We start from the raw sequence: 18,514 nt of genomic DNA, 5'->3' as shown, positions 1-18,514 counted from the left end.
CCCAGGCAGCCCATTGAGTAACTTCTTTGACGTAATTAAACAACTTTTTTCAGACGAGAAGAACGGGCAGGTGAGCCATCCCCCCGGCACGCCAACCAAGCATAGCGCAAACAGCAAGCGGAGCGATTCCGGTTCTAATGACTATGGGTCTAGAGGAGACAATAAGTACCCTGCTGGCAAAGACAAGGCAAAGATGGTCTCATCAGTCGGCCTACAAGACCAACCTTAAATAAACACATAAAAAATTAAATAACTTAGAGAAAAAAAAAAAAAAGGAAACAGAACAAAACAAAAAGAAAAAAGCAAGAAAGAATGAAAGAATATTCCTTAGCAAGCTAGCCTCTAAACTAGAAGGATGTATATACCTTGCCACAACAGTACAAAACTGTCTATAGACAAATTTTGTATGAAGGAATGACTGTATATATATACATATATATATTTATATATGATATATAATATATATCTCAGAAACAAACACAAAAACAAACGAATGAAAGAATGAAAAGAAAAGAAAGAAAAGAAAAGGTAGCACAGATGACAAACCCAGTTCACCAGATCTTGGGTTGTGGTTTTTTTCGATTGTTTTTTTTCCTCCCTTTTTTTGAATGTTTTGCTTTTTTTCTCCTTCCTGAATTTTTGGTTTTTTCTTTTTTGATTTTTTTTTGGGTTTGTTTTGTTTTCTTTTGTTTTGTTTCTTGTTCTGTTCATGCTCTCTCTGTGTTTCTGACGACACCACTTGTTTCCGCTCTGCTACCAGGAATTATCCCGAAAAGTTAACATGTCAGCCACGGCTTCACCTTCTGTGCTCTGCGGACACTTGTTGGCGGAAGGCAACCGATGTAGACTGTCCAAGGACCAGTCCTGTTTGAGGTTCCCAGCCTCCCCTCTCCCTTCAGGAAGTGGGCTTCTCCCCCACTTCTCCCCAGTCACCTCCCCAGTGCACGCCTGGTTTTTTTTCTCCCCTCTCTTTTTCTTTTTTGGTGCTCCACAAGAGAGATCTGCTCAGTTATGGGATTGCAGAGTCTGGGCTCAAAGGAGGTTGCAGATTGTTGGAGTGAATTATTTACCCTTGGCAACTTCTGTCCGCGCAGGTGAACGCAGCCCGGAGAGGGAGGGTGTGGGGAAGGAGACGGGTGTAGCGGGAGCGCAGTGTTCCGTGAATCCAGAGCGCGTTCTCTTCAGAAACCAGCCAGGAGCAACTCAAAACTAAGCGTTGAACCAAGACAATATTGGGGAGCTTCATCACGGGATTTTCTTATCTTTTTGTTTTTTTTTTTCTCTCCCCACCGCCTTTTCCGTTTCTTTTGCCCCCTTTTTTATATATACATGTATATATGTGTGTATATTTATGTATAAATATACATACATACATATATATATACACACACACAAACTAATTGGTTTTTTTTATACTGTATCATTTTGCTTTTTAACCTGCTGGAAGGGGAAAGGAGTAAACGTAGGAGGGAGAGGGGGTTCAATGAATAAACACATACAAACAAAACATTAAAACTTAGGGAAAAGGCAACTTCTGGTAGCAAAGAAGAGGGACAAGACTCTGCCAAGGACTGTCTCTCCCATCACCAGGCACAGTTGCCGCTGCTGCTACTGCTGCTCCTCCTTCGACACCTTCCTCCCCACCTGTCAACTCCCTGCCACTGTGCCACCGCGCTGGGACCTTCTTCAACCAGCTGGATCCTCCACCACACCCTGCATTTAGAGGCAATTGTTGTGTTGCTAGTGCTGCATTGATATCAGTATTATTATTTCTTTAAGTTACCAGTTTCATTTGTTGGCTTGGGTGGTTTTTTTCTTAAAAAAAAAAAGGAAAAAAGAAAAAAAAAAGAAAAAAAAGAGAAGATGAAGAGGAGGAAGAAAAGAGACTTATATTGGGTTTTATTTCCTCTGTGTGTATGTGTGTGTGTGTGCAAAATCACTGGCACTTGGTTCATCAGAGCAAGACAAGGTGGAGTCAGGGCAATGGGAGACTTAATCACGAAGCTACTGTAAACTTTAAAATTTACTGCAAGATATTTTTATAAAGTTTTTTGTTTGGTTTTGTTTTGTTTTTTTCTTTTTTTCTTTTGAAAGGGAGGAGGGTGGGATTGGGTGGATGGGGACCTTTTTTTTTTGTGTTTGAGTTATTAGGTCTTGGTTATTTATATATACATATATATATATTTAAAAAAATAAGCTGTTAGATATATCTTCTGTTTAATAACTGTGTAGAGGCAACATTGATTCTTATTTATTTTGCAGAGGAGGGGGAAAAAAGACACAGAAACCTTGTAAGTGTTCATTTTGTGACTTTGAGAAAGAAGAATTGCCACCTTTTTTCCTCCTCCTCAAGAGTTATGTGACCAAGTGTAACTTATTCTGGCCCAAGCTCAAAGGTTAAACAAACAAAAAAATGTGGTTTTACACGTGGAAGACAAAACACAGTGAGAAGTATTTCTTGACTGAGATTTTAAGAATGTAGGCTTAGCATTAGTGTTCAGCTCTTTTATGACCTTCGATTGCTGCTCGTTGGGTTCCTATGGGTGTATGTTGTATCGCAAGATTCTTTTTTTTTAATGATAATGTTGGATGAGTTCATTTTTGTTGTTGTTGTCGTTGTTGGTTTTTTTAATCATTTTTCCCCTTCTTGGACCAGTTTTACTTGTACATAGGTTTGAAGATTAAAAAGAATTTTTAAAGACACAACTGGGGCAAAGACCTTTGACTTCTGCCCTGTTTCCCCATTCCCCCAAATGGGAGGGATTTATTTTAATTTTTTTGCTTTATTTATTTATTTATTTATTTTCCCTATTCTTAAACTTTTCTCTCTCGTATTGCTGTGTGCATGTCAGACACCAGGGGGTGATGGCTGGGGAGGGGGGGAGGCAAGGGTGCAGGAGAGGGGGGCAGTTTTAATTGCATGACATTGCTGTAAATTAGTCTCTTTTGCTTTCGTTGTCTTTCCTGCCTCTGCCCTCTCTCTACTTCTCCTCCGAGCTCCCCTCCCATCACCCCCGTCCTTCTTTTCCCTCTTTTCTCTTCCCTTGTGTATAGATTTTGATGCTTCTGTTACATTGTACCTCTACAAAAGGCTGGGATTTCAATACAAGATAATAATAATAATTTAAAAATACCTATATCATCAAAACCCATGTGGTACAAGCAGGAAGGGGATTACTCACACAAGATATAAGAATAAATGAAAGCAATACCTCTTGTTATCCTTCCTATTTTGTACTTTGAAGACACACACTCGCGCACACACACATATACAGACACAAACTGACATTATTTAATGGTTTGAAATGGACAAAAAAATCTGATGTATCCCTTGTTAAATAACTGTGAGCAACTTTAGTTCAAAAACCAATAAATTCATTCAGTAAAGATACCAGCTGTTGAGTGTGCTGTTTATGTCCGTGAGAGCAAGCTGCTGGCCGGTGCCAGAGCCAGCGAGTGCCGTGGCGTGGCCTCCTGCCCTCAGGAGCTGGAGATGGCAGCTGAAGGAAGGCAGCGTCCTCCTGCCCCTGGAACTCACGCCAGGGCCCGAGGAGCAAGGACAGCTCCACCCTGCAGGCCTGGCTTTCTGCAGTAATGTGTTCTGAAAGCTAAATCTGAGTTTCAAAGCAATCGCACCCCCACCGAGGTCTGGTCTGGATGGAAACCTCTGTACCAAGAGCAGTGGTTCCTTGTGATTGTTCTCCTCTCTAACCTGAGCTTCTTGCAGTGCTTCCAGATTTAGCTGCAGGAAGGATTTCTGCACCTCCCTGCTTGAAACACTCAATCACATTTGAAAAGCCTGCTCAGGTACGTCCCTGGCACACGTGGGTCGGGCTTTGTTGCTGGTTGGTTGGACATCCCCTGTGGCTGCTGCCTTGTCACACCTCGCTCTCCGTGCCTTTTCTCTGGGTCTGTCACTGTGCCCAGCAGTTCCCCTCCTGGGCTGGGCCCTGGCTGGGGCATCCCCAGGAGATCCAGGTGCTTCCCACGGGGCTGGGGGAGCGCGGCAGGCCCGGGCTCACAGCAGGGCTGGGCGCTGGCCCTGGGCACGGCCTGGCCTGCTGCTCACCACAGCCCGGCCACCTCCACACGTGTCCCCCCGTGTCCCCTCCCCTGTGCCCTCTCCAGAGCTGCCCTGGCCAGGCCAGCCAGGGTTTCCCACCACGAGGCTGTGAGGGGCAAGCAATGCCTGCCACGGAGGGAAGGCAGGAGGAGACCTTCTGGAAGGTTCCGTGGAGCGGCCTCATGGATGCTCTGGTGAGGTGAGGGTGGCTGGGGAGCCTCTGCCAAGCACCAGCCACACAAAATGCAGTCTCATCTAGGGAAAAGCCAGAATGTTTAAAGGGTTTTTGGGGGATTCACTGGTCTGCTAAAACTGAAGGAGCTGACAAAGATCAAAGATGAGGAGAATCACAAATGCTGCAGGATTTGGTCTCTGTGACACTGGAAACCCAGGACTGGGAAGTAGCTGTACATCATTTGCATCTCTGTAAGTACAAGGATGAGCTGGGCTGCAGTGTAAAGGGAAATGGGATTTAAGTGCACTGTGGCGGCAGGTGTGTGCTGCTTCTTTTTCTGTTTCGCTCTCTCTACTCTTTTCAGCATTGTTCATGAACTTCTATGATCTGTTCATGTCTCCAGCACAATTAGCATCCCCAGTACTGCTAATTACGGTCTTCAAAAGCTTTAAGAACAAAATAACAATTTTGCAAAGTGGAGGACCTCATGTTTAGGACCTGCCCACATTTATTCTGCCTTTCTGTTTGGCCATGTTCTAACACGGTCACTTGCTACATGGTGTCATATTTGTAGTGCATAGGAGGGGCTGTGCTTCTGACCAAATTGAGTTTATATTTAAACTGTTGTCCACAAAACACCCTTCTTATTTTATACCTTGTATCTGAAATCAAGTAGCAAACGTAGCTGAGGATTTTGGTCTGCCTCTGTGACTGAGGTAGTTGGATTGTCTCTGCTGCCAGGTGGGGGCTACTGCCCTCCTCCACACCCCATTCCAGGTGATGGCTGATGAGATGCTGTGAGCTGTGCCACCTGCACTTCATTAGCTGAGGTTCTGAGCTCTGTAGCTCTTTGGTTCTCTTGGAGAGCTTGGCTCTTTGGACTCAGTAGCTAAAAAACTTCCTGCATTTGAAGTTCATCTGTATGATTTCCTCTGGGTGAAGCAATGCAGCGTAGGACCTTCCAGGAGCAAATTGGAGACAAGGCAAGTGTGTAATACTCCAGCTGGCATTTTCTGTTTGTCTGTTTTAGCAAGTTGATGTTAGCTTAGGCACATGTGTATCTGAAAAATGTATTTGTGCTTAAGGTGAACAGTTTTTAATTGAGCCAGTATCTGGCAAGTGCTACTTAAAGTAGTAAATGGTGTATATGCATCAAATGAGCAGCTGAGCCCATGGTCAGGAGGGTAAATCTCATTGCCAGGTGTCAGTCTGGGGGCTGAGAAGGAAGTTGGTTGTGTTGGACAGCACCAATGCAGATTGTCCAGGCTTTGCAAACAATGGGTGACAATTGCCTCGGTAGTCAGGCTGGCTTTAATGGAAGTGATCGGATGCAAATGACTGAGCTTTAATGGCTCTCACTGGGCACAGGCAAAAACAGCGTTTGTGAGGACGATGACACTGTGTGAGGCCCCCCGGTAGTGCTAATTCTGTGTCCTCCATTACAAGGTATGCCTTCTTTGCTGGTGATTCGGACAGTGCGTTTAACCCTCCAGGCTCGGACATTGTCTGAAACAGCGCACAGAATGCCCGCAGGGATGGTGTTCTGTAGGGAAGTCTGCAGGGCCGGTCCCCCTGCCTTTGCTTCATCTCAGCTGTGTGCCACCGATTGTGTGTGAGCTCCTCTTAGAAGGGCAGAGTGTTTTGGTGAGGAAGAGATTTAGCTCTGAGTTTCTTATAGAAAACAACAGGGAGGGAAGAGAGACACTTGTCTAAAAACTGGAAAGTATCTTAGTTCTTTGTTGTACCCTTTAATCTTCTTATTTTATTTAAAACCACTTCAACAGCTGCAGCTCCTGCTTAATTTGGAGAACAAAACCGTAGTAGTTCAACTGTCTGGGGATACTTGAGGCCACAAGTGGAAGGGAAACCCACACTGAGGGCAAGTCCTTTCTTCTAAATGCACAATTTATTGTGGGGGTTATTTTTAGTGCTGTAATCTCACTGAGTGCTGCTGAGAGAAACTGTGCCAGGCAGGCTTTGAAGGGCTTGAGAAATGGGATTTCCTGTTCCACCGGCTCAGCGCTGACTCTTGCCATTGTCAGGAGCTATTATCGCCTTCTGGCAGCCAAAGGAGATAACACAGCTTCAAGGTCAGGGAAGACACAAGCCTTCATCAACGGCGTTAGCAGAAGGAAGAGTTTGCTTGCAGCCAGGGTGGGTGTTCCTGGTGTAGCCATCGACCTCTGCTCGGGCAGAGAGGTCCTCCCGTGGGTGACAAAGCGAGGCTGAGAACAGGCTGCTCATTGCTGAGCCCCTCTGGGCTCTCAGTGCCTCCGAGTGGGCACTGCACAGCATCTCTGGGCAGCGTGTGCCACAAACAGCTGCCTGGCACAGGAGAGAAATTCATTTTTCTTCTTCACAGCTTCTCGTTGACCTGCTCTTTGTTGAACACTTGTGCAAAATGTTCTCTCTTCTGTGGACATTCCTGAGTCTGGAAGGCAGTACTGGCCCAGCCCTGGGAATGGGACACATTTCTCTCCACGTTGCCCAGAAGAGAAGGAAAACAAGTAGGTCTTGGGAAGTAGAAAGTCTTCGTATAGGAAGCACTTCTAGGTTCTAGAAGACCTGTCAGAAAAAGCAACTGTGTTTACTGTAAAGCCTCATAGACTCTTGAAAAGTATTCACATTGAGGCAGCAGCTTCAAATGGCAGTGTCTGTTCTGGATGGTTCCTCTGTGGGACATCCTTGTCCTCAAAGGAAAATCAGATTTCAGAGTGCATGAAAACTAAGCTGAAACAAGGCAGTCCTGACTCACACTGGAGTTACCTGGAATTAGATTCCAGGGGAATGCTGTTTGCAACAATTGTCTTGGTCAAGACTTGTTGTTTATGAGATGCACAGTTGGGGTAGTGATTTCTCTTCTGTGTGGAGCAAATGACTTCAGTAGTCCTGCTCTGGTTTATTGAATTGTGCTGCTCAAAATTGGGTGCAACGATGTATCAGGGAATGTATTGGAGCTACATTCATTAGGGACACTTTGGTCATATGTGAAAATACACAGTTGTACAAAAAGTACAACAAAAAATCCTATTTGTAGGACTAGGTAACAGCTGGCCATTACCAGATAATCCTGGCTGAGACCTCCCTTCACTTTATGGGAATGCTCGTGAGCTCCATTTCACATTGTGTTCTGATCTAAACCCTTGTGCATAAGTGCAGTGTAGGAAGGTGTTATCTCTGCCCAAGAACCTTCAGTTTTAGCACCAAATTGCACAATAAGAACAGAAATGGGTATGGAGTAGGTAGAGCTTTGTGTTTACAGAAAAGATTTTAAAAAAGGCCTTGGGACTAAACTCTGGTCCTGGCTATGTGCAGTTTTAATTAAGTGTGATGCACTAGCTCTAGCTTTTATCCTGTTGCTAGCCTGTGGGGCTTGTTTTTGGTTAGTGACCCAAACAAGGGTCAGCTGCAGCCATTTGCTTTAAAAAATATTGTTCTAAAAGCTGTTCTGCCAGATGTATTTGGAAGTGTGTGGACTACATTCATACAGAGGTGTGAATGTAGATACAACCCTGATGTTCAGTTTCAGTAGAGTTGTACTGCAAATCTGCTTTAGCAAAAGGGTTGAAAGAGGAGAACTTGGCAGAATGAGGAGAACTGCTGGCAAAGGATCTCATTTGGGAAAGGGGAGCAAAGAGCTTTTGTCACCTTAAGGTGTATTGCCCTGGAATGGGAAGGGCTCACCACTTGCTGAGCCATGTCTGTAGTTGAGTTGGTCTCTGGTTCACCGTCCCCAGGCTGTGTTAGTGTGCAATTCCTCTTGCATTTTCCTGCTCTATCTCTGGAGGGGAGGGACAGAGTCAGCCAGAACAACAGCAGCTCTGGCCACTCCAACCCAAAAGCTTTACCACAGCTCCCGAGGTGCGAGTGGCAATGGGTAAACCAAGTGCTGTGGTGTCACTTGGAAGTACAAACTGTGTGTTTTGCACGGATTTTGCACGAACATAAACTTCCCAGTCTGCCTGTTCTGCTGCTGCTGCTCTGCTTTCCACGTGAGAGAGGTGGAGAAACATTTCGTAGTATGCAAAAATCCTGTAGAGAGACAGAATATGGTGTCACCCACTACGTGCTGTGTGAGGTGACAAGGCAGTTGTGCTGCAGAGCTGTGGTGCTGGGCCTTGTACAATGCCTTGCTGACTGTCTGGCATGGAGAACAATGTCTAGAACACAGGCCCTTCTTCAGAGAGGACAGGCAGCAGAGACTCTGGCTTTTCTCTTTGCTTCCCAAGATTTTACAAGCTGTATCATGTGCCAGCTGTCAGTGGTGATGTGCAGAGGCAGGAGAGGAGAGAGAGGGGTGGATATGCCTCCCTCCAGCCTGTGTAGCTTCCATGTAGCTTTGCAGAGACATGACAGCATTCACTTGGTGTGACAGGGTCACAGCTAAACCTGTGAGTCTGCAGGAGGGAAAGGACAGACACAGCCCTGTCCTGCTCAAAGGGAAAGGTCAAGTAGAGCCCACTGCCACAGCAGCCTGGACAGATAAATACTGTGGCACATTACTGAGGCGTGTTTCAACAGCACACAAAAAACAAGAGTCTGTTCTGGTACCTGCAGCAAGGGACAAGCTTTTCCCCTGTAGGTGTGACAGACAAGGAGAAGGAAAAGAGGTAGGTACCTGTTGTCCATGTCATACAGCTTCAGAAACTGAGATGGAGAGCAAGTCAGTGATTCTCTCAAAGGAACTCAGTGGCTTGGGCTGAAATTTGAATCCAGATCTTAACCTGGCAGCAGCAAATTGCAGTGACCAGGTCTGAAACCTCCTCAGGGGCCTGCCCCCAAAGACAGGGTCTTTCATTTCTCAGCACATCACTTGAGCTCTTTTCAGATACAAAGGCTACATTTCTATCTCTGTTAATGAAAGGAAAGCTGTTCTGGCATTTCTTGTCTTTCTTGTGGGATAGCACCAGTACCCAGTGTGGTACCTGCCAGCTGACAGACTGCAGAGGAGCTCTGGGTCATGCAGGCTGTCCCAGCTTCACAAGCAGCAAAGCAAGTGCACACCTTTTGGAAACCAGAGTCACACAATTTGTGATGTGTGGGTGATTCTGAGCTCTCTGTCCTTTTGCCTATGGGAACTTATATGAGTGTCTGTTCTTATGTGGGCTCTTTAACATCATGCAACATGGGAGCACAGGCTGCAATTTTTTCCTTACCTGGGAACTTAGGGGTTAATTTACAGGCTCTTTCTCCCCATAGTTGCTTGTTCCTGCAAAACTTGTGAAAACTTTCTGATTGAATCAAAACCCCTACCTGTCTTCCAGGCTGGTTGAAATAAGGCAGCAGCTCAAAAATTTGAGGTAGGCAAGAAAAAGGGACAGGCACATGGAGTCTTGCTTAAGCTTCATTTATTTTTTGACCCCTGGCTTTAAAAAGAACCCATGCTTTCAGTTCTTGGGCCAGAAGACTTTCACTGTAAAATAAAGCAGTGCTATTATGAAGCATCTGAGCTCTTTATCTGAGAAGCACCTGGATCAGAAATGAATGTTAATCCAGTAATAACAGATAATTAAACAGTTTTAATGGGGCCTTTAATCTCTCTTCTCCAGATGTAGTTTTGCTTTTGGCCTTCATCAGGGAGATTATGATGGAACACAGAGGGTTTCTAATCCAATCAAAATTCCTTGATGGATTGGAGTATTTGTTGTGCTTTCACATTTCAGCAGTGGTTACACACAAGATTAACTTAATTCACAGGGTTGGTATCTTGTTACTAAATTCAGTGTATGCATCAGGTTTGATGCAGGCAGAAGAAAGATGGGAGGGCAGGATACAAATCTGTGTCCTGGATCTCTGACCTGCACAGAATTGCTTGGGACCAGGCTTTGGGATTCAGGTGGCTCCTTGCAGTCTTCTGGTGCCTCAGTGCTGACTTTGTGTGAGCTTGAACTGATCTGCCTTAAGCCTGCAACTCCAGTAGTGGCTTTGTAGTTGAAAATCTCCTGTGCAAGGAGCTTTACCTGTCCAGCTGGGAACTGTGTGTCTGCTTTCATTTGCCCTGCAGATTGTGTAGAGATTCTTCCCAAGTGTCTTGGCTTCAAATTGGATTTCTGCTTGGCAGCAGGATGCTGACAAATGCTGGCTTGCAGTGCCTGACTACCTTCCTGCTATCCACTTCCTAAGGTCATCCTCTGGGAGTGAAATGAGGGAGTCCATGCACAAACCTTTTGGGGTCAATTGGTACAAATTCAAGGAGGAAAAAAAAAAAAGCTTTTTTGCTCTTCTGCAGACCATATCACTGGTATATTAATGAATCACCAGTGATGTTTTTGAGGTCTTGATGCACATCTTGTTTTAGTATTTGCTCAGAACTGCCCATCCTCACATGCTGGGTCTGTGATGATCTGATCACATCTCAGCACCTGCTCTGTAGATTTTGCTTAAGCCAGTTTAAATCAGTTTTAAACTGGTAAGATTATTCAAATATGTGTATTATTATTTGTGCTCTCTCAAAAAAGTTCTTAATGTAGCTGAAGTTTTCACAGTTCTGCTGTAGTGGGTACAGCTGGTCTTCAGCCACAATTTGTCTTCTGCTTCTTGTATTTACTCCTGCTAAGACAGGTTCTATAGACACAAAGGATTCAAATGAACCTTCCTAAATTATTGAGTGTCAGTAAACCTGGTTGAAAAGGACAGAATTCTTTCTGTTACAGGTTTCACATAGATTTCGAGTAAATATATTGGGTTATCCAATGTCACTTTCCTTTTCTGGATTTTCTTTTTAAACAGAGCCAAGCACAGGGTTGTCCTTATGAATAAAAGTAAATTGTTTAGTGGGATTAATTCTGTGTTAAGAGCCATTTCATTGTCTACCAGATTTGACATGAGAGAGGTAGCTCTTCTACCTAAGTTTTGTTGCTAAAGAACAGAAGGAATATTTCTTGAGATTATTTTGAGAATTAATCCTATGGAAATCAGGTTTTTGTGTTTGATACTTTGTCAAATGCAATTAAGAGGGGAGAAACAAGTAATTTAGGAAATTTCAGCTACTTGGAATTAGGGCTGTCAAGTAAAGGCCTTTCCTAAAGGAATTCAGCACACACACAAAGGATGAGAACAGAGCTCTGTAACCACTGTGTCCTGGCAGGCTTGGATGAGCCCGTGGTGCTGGAGAGCTGTGCTGCCTTTCTTCTTTCCCAGACTGGGGATTCACCTCCAGCTCCTGCACTGCCATTAAAGCTCTTCGTGGGGAGTACTCCACTGGTTCAGAGTGAGACTTCAGTTAGTGGCTGGTGCCCAGGACCAGTTTGTTTTCCCTGTTTAGGTTTCCTTTCCAAGCCCTCGAGGGCAGTACTTGCTTCAGGGCAGGTGTCTTCTAAGCCTTACTGATGTCAGGTTGAAGCAGTGGTTTCACAGAAGCTGAAATCCTCTGTGAGCTGCCATTTGCCCTTTCTGTATCTGAGCTGATGTTGCAGAGGGTTGCTCTCCACTGAGCACAAAGCCTGTCTAGCCCAGGCTCTTTCTACTCTTTCTTTTCAATTATCCCACAGACCATTAAAAGGAGAAGGAGGTGGTTTATGTGAAGGACCCTGCACCACCTTGTGAGAGAATGTGAACTACCTGCACTGGTGGTGTGTGGGAAAGTGCCAGAGCATTTTAATGCCTCCTTTTTAGAAAAAATGAAAATAATTAGTAGAGGACAGCATAAAAACAAGTTTAGCTAGTGCTGGGTTTTGGTGGTTTTTTTGTGGTTTTTTTTTTTTTTTTTTGGCTAGACAAAGCTCTCTGAGTGTTCTCTCATCTGAGCACTTGGCCACAACAATTTCTGTTTTCTCTGAATCACATGCTGACCTAGCTTTGAAAAGTCTTATTGTTCATGTCAGCTGTCACAACCAGAACAGTTCTGTCCATGAAAAGAACAGAGACCCCATTAGAACACTGAGGGTTTTCTGCCAGCTGTTTGCTAATTTTCTCATGTTATATCACCAGTTCATTTGGAAAGATTTTGCTGTACTGCATGCAGCTTATCATGTTAAGATACCAGATCTGTCTTGAAATCCTTCAGGTACTGGGTTCATATGCAGGCACTGGTGCTGGCACAGCAGCACAGATAACTCAGCCACACTGAACCCTATGCTGTGACTTCTGACAGCCACTGGGCAACAGAGCTACATTTAAACTGCCTGCTGTTGCCATTCGTGCCAAGGCACAAACATTGCTTTCATTTGTTTAGTAGGTTTGAATAGAACAAAACAACCTACTCCTCTGTCTGCAGTTTAGATAATGGAAGAGTATTTCTGGATTTGAGTTCTTTCTGTTAACAGCTGAAATGGTGAGCTAAGGATTGGTTGGGACAAATTCCACGTTGGATGTGAGCAAAGACTTGTTGGGTGAAGCGTGGCTTTGATGAGATCAGCATGCTTAGCAGGCTTCATAAAGCTGGCTTGTTCTTTTATGGGATGGCTTGTTTCTGTGGCAGTCCTGCAGTCTCCTGCTGATGTGCAGGAGCTCATTGTTACCTGGCAGCATCCATCTTTAGCCCCTGATCACTTCCAGGAGCATCCTGGCATGCACGTTTGGCCAAAACTGGTGGTACCTCAGAGCCATCTCTCCTTCCTCAGATCATCTGCAAAAAAGTGCATCTTTTCTGGTTGAGTTTCTCAATGCTTTTCGTCAAGAGGTTGTTACTCACATGTAAAGTGAGTGTGGTCCGTGGGATCTGACACTTGTAACTTCCTGCAATTCCCAGGCAAGGAAGAAGGGCACAGCTCTGATTTTGCTGGGTTGAAGTGGAAGATGCCTGACTCAATTTCCAGTGGACCTTTCTTAGTGCTGGGGTGAAGCTGCCCCTCTGATCTCTACCCAGCTTCATTCCCTTGAGGTTAAAGCTGCACGTGGCTGCTTGTGCAAAAAATGTGCTGGCACTGTTCCTCTGTCTCTTCCCTGAATGGCCAGAGGTAGCACTTGTGACAGACTCAAGCTGCTGACTTTGGTCCTTGCCTACCTTGCTTACCTGCTGGTGTTCACTCCAGATGGAGTTACAATTATTTTCCTCCCATTTTTATTTATGGACGCTGAGGCTTGCATTTCCTATGGATGCTGCTGCCTCAAAGATTCAGGGGTAATGACAAAATAGGGGAAAGTTTCAGCTTGATGCCCTGAAAAATTCACCCTATAAATTTATACATGCTATAAACTTCTGCACATCACTAGTGTTTGCAGAGCACCAAATGTCAAGAACAGGATACCCCAAAACACACACAGGACAATTGCTGGGTTTAAGTGAAAGACTTCAGCCCCATGACAGCTTTTGTTTTGCTCTGGTTTTAGGCCTGGAAGTTGGTCAGGGATTTGGCACTGGCAGGTGTAAAGCTGACAGAGTTTGACAAGGTAAGGCCTGCCAATGTATGGCAGAATGAGGGGGTATGTGCCTAGATGGTTCAAGAAGGTGTTTTTCTTGTAGTGTTTGGTTGTTTTTCTGTGGTATTTTATTTATTTAGCAAAATTCAAATGATGGTATGGTCTGTCATAATCTTTGGGGATGGGGGGCATTGAATGTAGGGTAATAAGTTGTCTCTGTTATTCTGACAGTGCTTTAAACAATTTACAAAGCATATTTAAAGCAACAAAATTATAATTTCATCAGTGTTAGAAGGCTGAAGCCTGTCAGTCCCAGGTGAATTCAGGCCCAGTGCTCACAGTGTGGGCACTGGTGACATGTTCCAAGCACGGCAGAAAGTCACTGAGAAGCTCTGAAGGCTTAGTGGCACTTCTGTATCTGAAGTTTCTACAGTGTAATTCAGTAACCACTGAAACACCCTCGGATGCCTTCAGGCTGAGCTTTACAGTAACACTTAGTCCTGACAAGAGGAACACTGGTGTTGGCGCCATTTCAGTGTTTTCCTTATTCCCACTGCTAAACCCAACAAGATAGGCCACACTGAAACAGGATTCATTATTTGTGTTCTTGTTAACTGCTTGTAAAATATAAAGCGATTACCCCGGCAGATGAAGGGCCCGTGCTTTCAGGAACAGCAAATGCCTGCAGAGCGAGGCTGGGACAGCTGCCATGAGCAACAGCAGCCTCCTCAGAGTACCCTGGGACTGCACTGCTCTCCTGGCAGCTGAGATTTGTTTTGTGGGACTGCACTGCTCTCCTGGCAGCTGAGATTTGTTTTGTGGGACTGCACTGCTCCCCTGGCAGCTGAGATTTGTTTTGTGGGACTGCACTGCTCTCCTGGCAGCTGAACTGTTTGCTGCTTGGAGCCAACACGTGCGTTCCCAGACTTGCTACAAGGTTCTGCCAGTTCTCCAGTGGGAAGCTAAGGCACAGTCCCCCTTTTGTTCAACATGGACATCACCGTGTTGTGATTGGAAACTCAAGAGCTGGAGCCAGTCTTTCCAGGGTTGAACTGCCTCTTGTTCAAGTCAAACCTTTCTCAAATGCTTCAGCTGTAAATGGTCTTTTAGCAAATACAACTACAAGTGCATTTTTACAGGAAGATAGTGAATTACCTACCAGAAGTCATTTGGGTTTGAGTGGTTGTTTCTTGCTCTCAGTTTCTTGAACTTTACAGTGTTCTCAGGGCAAGCAGCAGAGGGGCCTCACCAATGGCACTGTTCCTTCTGCTGACCTCTGTCTTTCCATCCAGACTTTAGTGCAGGGAATTGTCATGGAAAGGCTCACAGCAGCATGGGGACTGAATGGGAATATTTTGTCTGGACATGGAGGCTGCAGCAGGAGGACACGGTGGAGAAGGAGAGCTCATGACCACTACACTTACAGCAACTCACCTGAACAGGTCACTGAGAGGTATCCACAATCCAGAAACAAACAATACAGGACAAGTCTGGCATCACAAGTTCAGAGGTTGTTTTCAATCCCTCCAACCAGCCCTCACTCCTGCTCTCTTCCCTTCTCCTGTGCTCATGCCTTTTTGCTCTTCTTTATGTCACTTTTATGATTTAGTCTTTTTCTCACTTGCACACGTGTCATTATCTATTGTTGCTATTGCACTCTCCTTCACAAGTTTTTTTTTTGCTTGCACTTTTTGTCCTTTCTTGCTCATGCATTGTCATTTGGTTTATGGTTTTCTTTTCTTTTTTTATAAATTTCACCCCTTGTTTGTGCTTTTCCTTTGCTTTTTTCTTTGCACTTGTTCTACCTTCCTTTTCTCTTCCTACTGTCTTTTACTACAGGTACAGACTTCATTCTAGAAAACCTTCTCAGATTTATGCCAGGTCAGTTATTAAGCACTCACAGGCCTCAGGTAATGACCAAAACCACTAGCAAACAATTGTCACAGCTTTGACAGAAGAACAAATACAAGCAAAATCTGGCATTTCCCCAAGTGGAAACAATGACTGCAAAAATTCAGTGGAAACTTGAAGGAAAGAAAGGAATATCTGTCCAGATATAGTACTGATATAATACTGTATCCAGAGATGCTGTGGTGCAGTATTGGCTTCAAGTTATCCAGGAACCCACAGCATTTGCAGAATGTGCACAAACAGGAAACCTGCCCCTCTCCAGGAGGTGCTTTTCTTCATATTTCCTGGGGAGGCTGGTCCTAGGGCTACTGGGAAAAGCAAGGAATTCCTTATAAATGTAATATCACAGGGTGGAAAACAACCCATTATTTATAAAGCTGGCAGCCAGCAGCATTCAGTGGTGGGAGGCTCTAGGGGTGGGGGTCTGGTGACTTCTGGCGCTGCACACACGAAAACAAAGCTTGTGGCTGATAGATTTGTTTTTATTATCATAGAACAGATGAACTAAAATAAGCCAACAATATAATTTTATGCCAACAGCCATCTTTCTAGCACAGGCGGTGACTGACTCAGTATACCCTTCTCCCCCTTCCCCGGGCCTCTGTTCAAGGGAAAGCAAATGGTGGTGACTCTTGCACACGGTTCTGGACTGCAGTGATCCTACTCCTGTTACCTGTGCAGGTGTGCCTGGGAAAAGAAGAGGCAGGGGAGCAGAGAAAAGAGTATATATGTTGTAGGAGCAATAAGCAGAAAGGTTTGTGGATCCTCTTGCACGTTCACACCTTGTGACCGAGTAGATGGGACAACTGGAGAATCTTGCCCACTTTCAACATGCAGCAAGCCCCGAGTTGCTACTCTAGTCAAGCCAGGAGTTTCTTCCCATTCCAAGCTAACAAAGGGCAAGATGCACTCAGTAGGGGAGCTTTTGGCAGGGTAAGGGGCAGTCGATGTAAAACCAAACCAAAAAACCACCCCCATCCCACAAAAAAATCCCCCAAACAAACCTGCATTTTAAGCCACTTCAAAGTAAAAGTTACTTCTTATAATATAATAGATACTTTTTAAATGGCAGGACCACCATCCTAGAAAGACCAAAGGGCTTGCACTCAAGACCAAAGAAAGAAAAATAGAAAACCAACCAACCAAACAAAAGGGGGGAAAAAAAAAACAAACAAAAAACCAAGAGTGGCCCCACTCTCAAGCTTGGCTCTTCTCTAAAAACAGCACTCATCATCCATCTGAATAGGTAAAAGGAGGAGTGGACAGAAAATAAAATAAAATTGGTGCAACTTCTCGCCGGCTGGCGCATGAACCCAAAGCTCCGTACAGCCCCGTACGACTGCGCGTCCTGCGTGGCAGCATCTCTGCGGTCAGCTTTCATCACTGTATATGCCGGTATGTATATCTGAACATATACATACACATACACACAATAGATTATACTGTTTGTAATGTTAGTGTGGGTCCAGGAGGAGGGCTCATCTCTCTTTCACGTGGTTCTGTGCTCCTGCGCTCTGGCTGCTCCCGTTGCCGCTCCCGTTACTGCTGCTCCCGCTGCTGCTGCAGAGGACCTCCGTGAGGTCATCCATGATGGTGGTCTCTTTAGGGTCCACGAGGTTGAACTCCCTGATGAATAGGATAAAGTGTGTGTAGAGTGTGTTTAAATGTCCGTGCAGCTCCAGTGCCAAAGTCTCCTTAAAGTGTGAGGAGTAGATATGGGCCAGCACATGGAACAGGTACTTGCAGATCTTCTTCACTAGGGACTCGAATGAGTTTGGGAATTCCTTGCCTGAAAGGAAGATAGAGAAACACCATGATAGCACCAGCTGCTCACTGTCAGCCCCTCAGCAGCATCTGGTTAAGAGCAACCAGCCCAAATTCCATAGCAAACAACTTCAGGGCCCTGTGTCACATCACCCTCTTTTGACAGGAACCTGGGGGACAAGGCTAAGGCAGTATTATGCATTTTCATTTCAAGGTAAATTTTAAACCTTAAGGGCTCAAAAATCAGGCAGCGAGTGTAGTTCTTCTCTAAAACCACTACCTTTTTTGTTACTAGTTGTAAAAATGAGAGGTTCTTCTATGTCCTTATCTAGTTTGTCCAGGAGTGGGTTTTCCCCTGGAACACCAATTCAGAGATCCTAAAACGGAAGCCAAGCCCCATGGGCCTTGGTGGTGTGTGGCAGTTTGTACATAACTTTATATAACCTGTTCTCTTGAACACACTGAAATTCTATCAAAGGGGAAAGAAACTACCTCCTTCCAGATCAAGCTGCTTGTAAGCTGCTAGCCTAATGTTTTCTGTACTGTAATGTCCTATATTGTAATGTCCTAGTTTCCCAATTACCTCTTGAAGTGGCTCCTGAAGCCAGCTGCTTTTAGTTCTGATTAAGCCCACCTACAATAGTTTCAAGTTTCTATTTTCTTCCCTTAACCAAAGGCACTGCATGTAGCAATCGTGTTAGGATACAAATTTGAGTTAAAATTACTTTGCTATTGCTTTTCAGCTCTAAAAAATCACATTCTTATTTAATCTTTGTATGAGAAAGGAGACTGCAAACATTCTGAGAGACAATGCAGAGCCTTGGGCAAAGAAAGCAAGCCACATTGCTGCAATCCAATTTATTACCCACATTTCTTAATGCATTGAAGCTGTAATGGAAATAGGAAAGCCACACAAAGGTTGAAGTTTGCTATCACCAGACTGTATTGAACACACAAATGCTGACTGTTTTCAGAATTTTATCCTCTATAAATCCAGGCTAGATCATCTCAAAATGCCTGAAGAAAAATGGGTACTGATGATGAGATACAGGCCAAGGGGTCAGGTTTGTGAGACTTTCACCCCAGTTCTTGCACCAAGAGTGTAAGTCTTCTTTTACTGCAAGAATCAACCAAAGTTATAATCTTCCTTTAAAAAAAAAAAACTAACAACCAAAACTACAAAAGAAACATGCAAAGAAAGAAAACTATATATTAAAAAAACAAACTAAAACCCATCAAACAAAAGAGAGAAAGCTGTCTGGTATTCACACACACGAGTGCCAGCTTTCACTTGACTGCTG

General features: G+C 44.6%; 2 protein-coding genes across 14 annotated transcripts in view; one reads left to right on the top strand and one right to left on the bottom strand.

Moving 5' to 3' along the window:
• Positions 1-3,396, top strand: part of BRSK2 (BR serine/threonine kinase 2) — a 307,128-nt gene extending 303,732 nt beyond the window's left edge. For 5 of the 11 annotated variants that reach the window (XM_039728379.1, XM_039728381.1, XM_039728382.1 and 2 more), the window contains 2 exons: positions 6-70; positions 761-3,396. In XM_039728379.1, the coding sequence (XP_039584313.1) occupies positions 6-70; positions 761-1,213 (518 nt within the window). In that variant the 3' untranslated portion in view covers positions 1,214-3,396. Of the gene's footprint in view, positions 1-5 lie in introns of all 11 variants that reach the window. The other 6 variants (XM_039728383.1, XM_039728380.1, XM_039728391.1 and 3 more) reach the window with 4 other exon arrangements.
• A 12,514-nt stretch (positions 3,397-15,910) lies between these two features.
• Positions 15,911-18,514, bottom strand: part of MOB2 (MOB kinase activator 2) — a 109,280-nt gene continuing 106,676 nt past the window's right edge. For all 3 annotated transcript variants that reach the window (XM_039728309.1, XM_039728308.1, XM_039728307.1), the window contains exon 5: positions 15,911-17,238. In XM_039728309.1, coding sequence (XP_039584243.1) covers positions 16,928-17,238 — 311 coding nt within the window. In that variant the 3' untranslated portion in view covers positions 15,911-16,927. The remainder of the gene's footprint in view (positions 17,239-18,514) is intronic.

Source organism: Passer montanus, unplaced genomic scaffold (genome assembly GCF_014805655.1).
Source record: "Passer montanus isolate IOZ18808 unplaced genomic scaffold, ASM1480565v1 scaffold65, whole genome shotgun sequence".
NCBI classification, from domain to species: domain Eukaryota; kingdom Metazoa; phylum Chordata; class Aves; order Passeriformes; family Passeridae; genus Passer; species Passer montanus.
The sequence above is the reverse complement of the archived record's forward strand: the minus strand, read 5'-3'. Positions and strand labels throughout refer to the sequence as shown.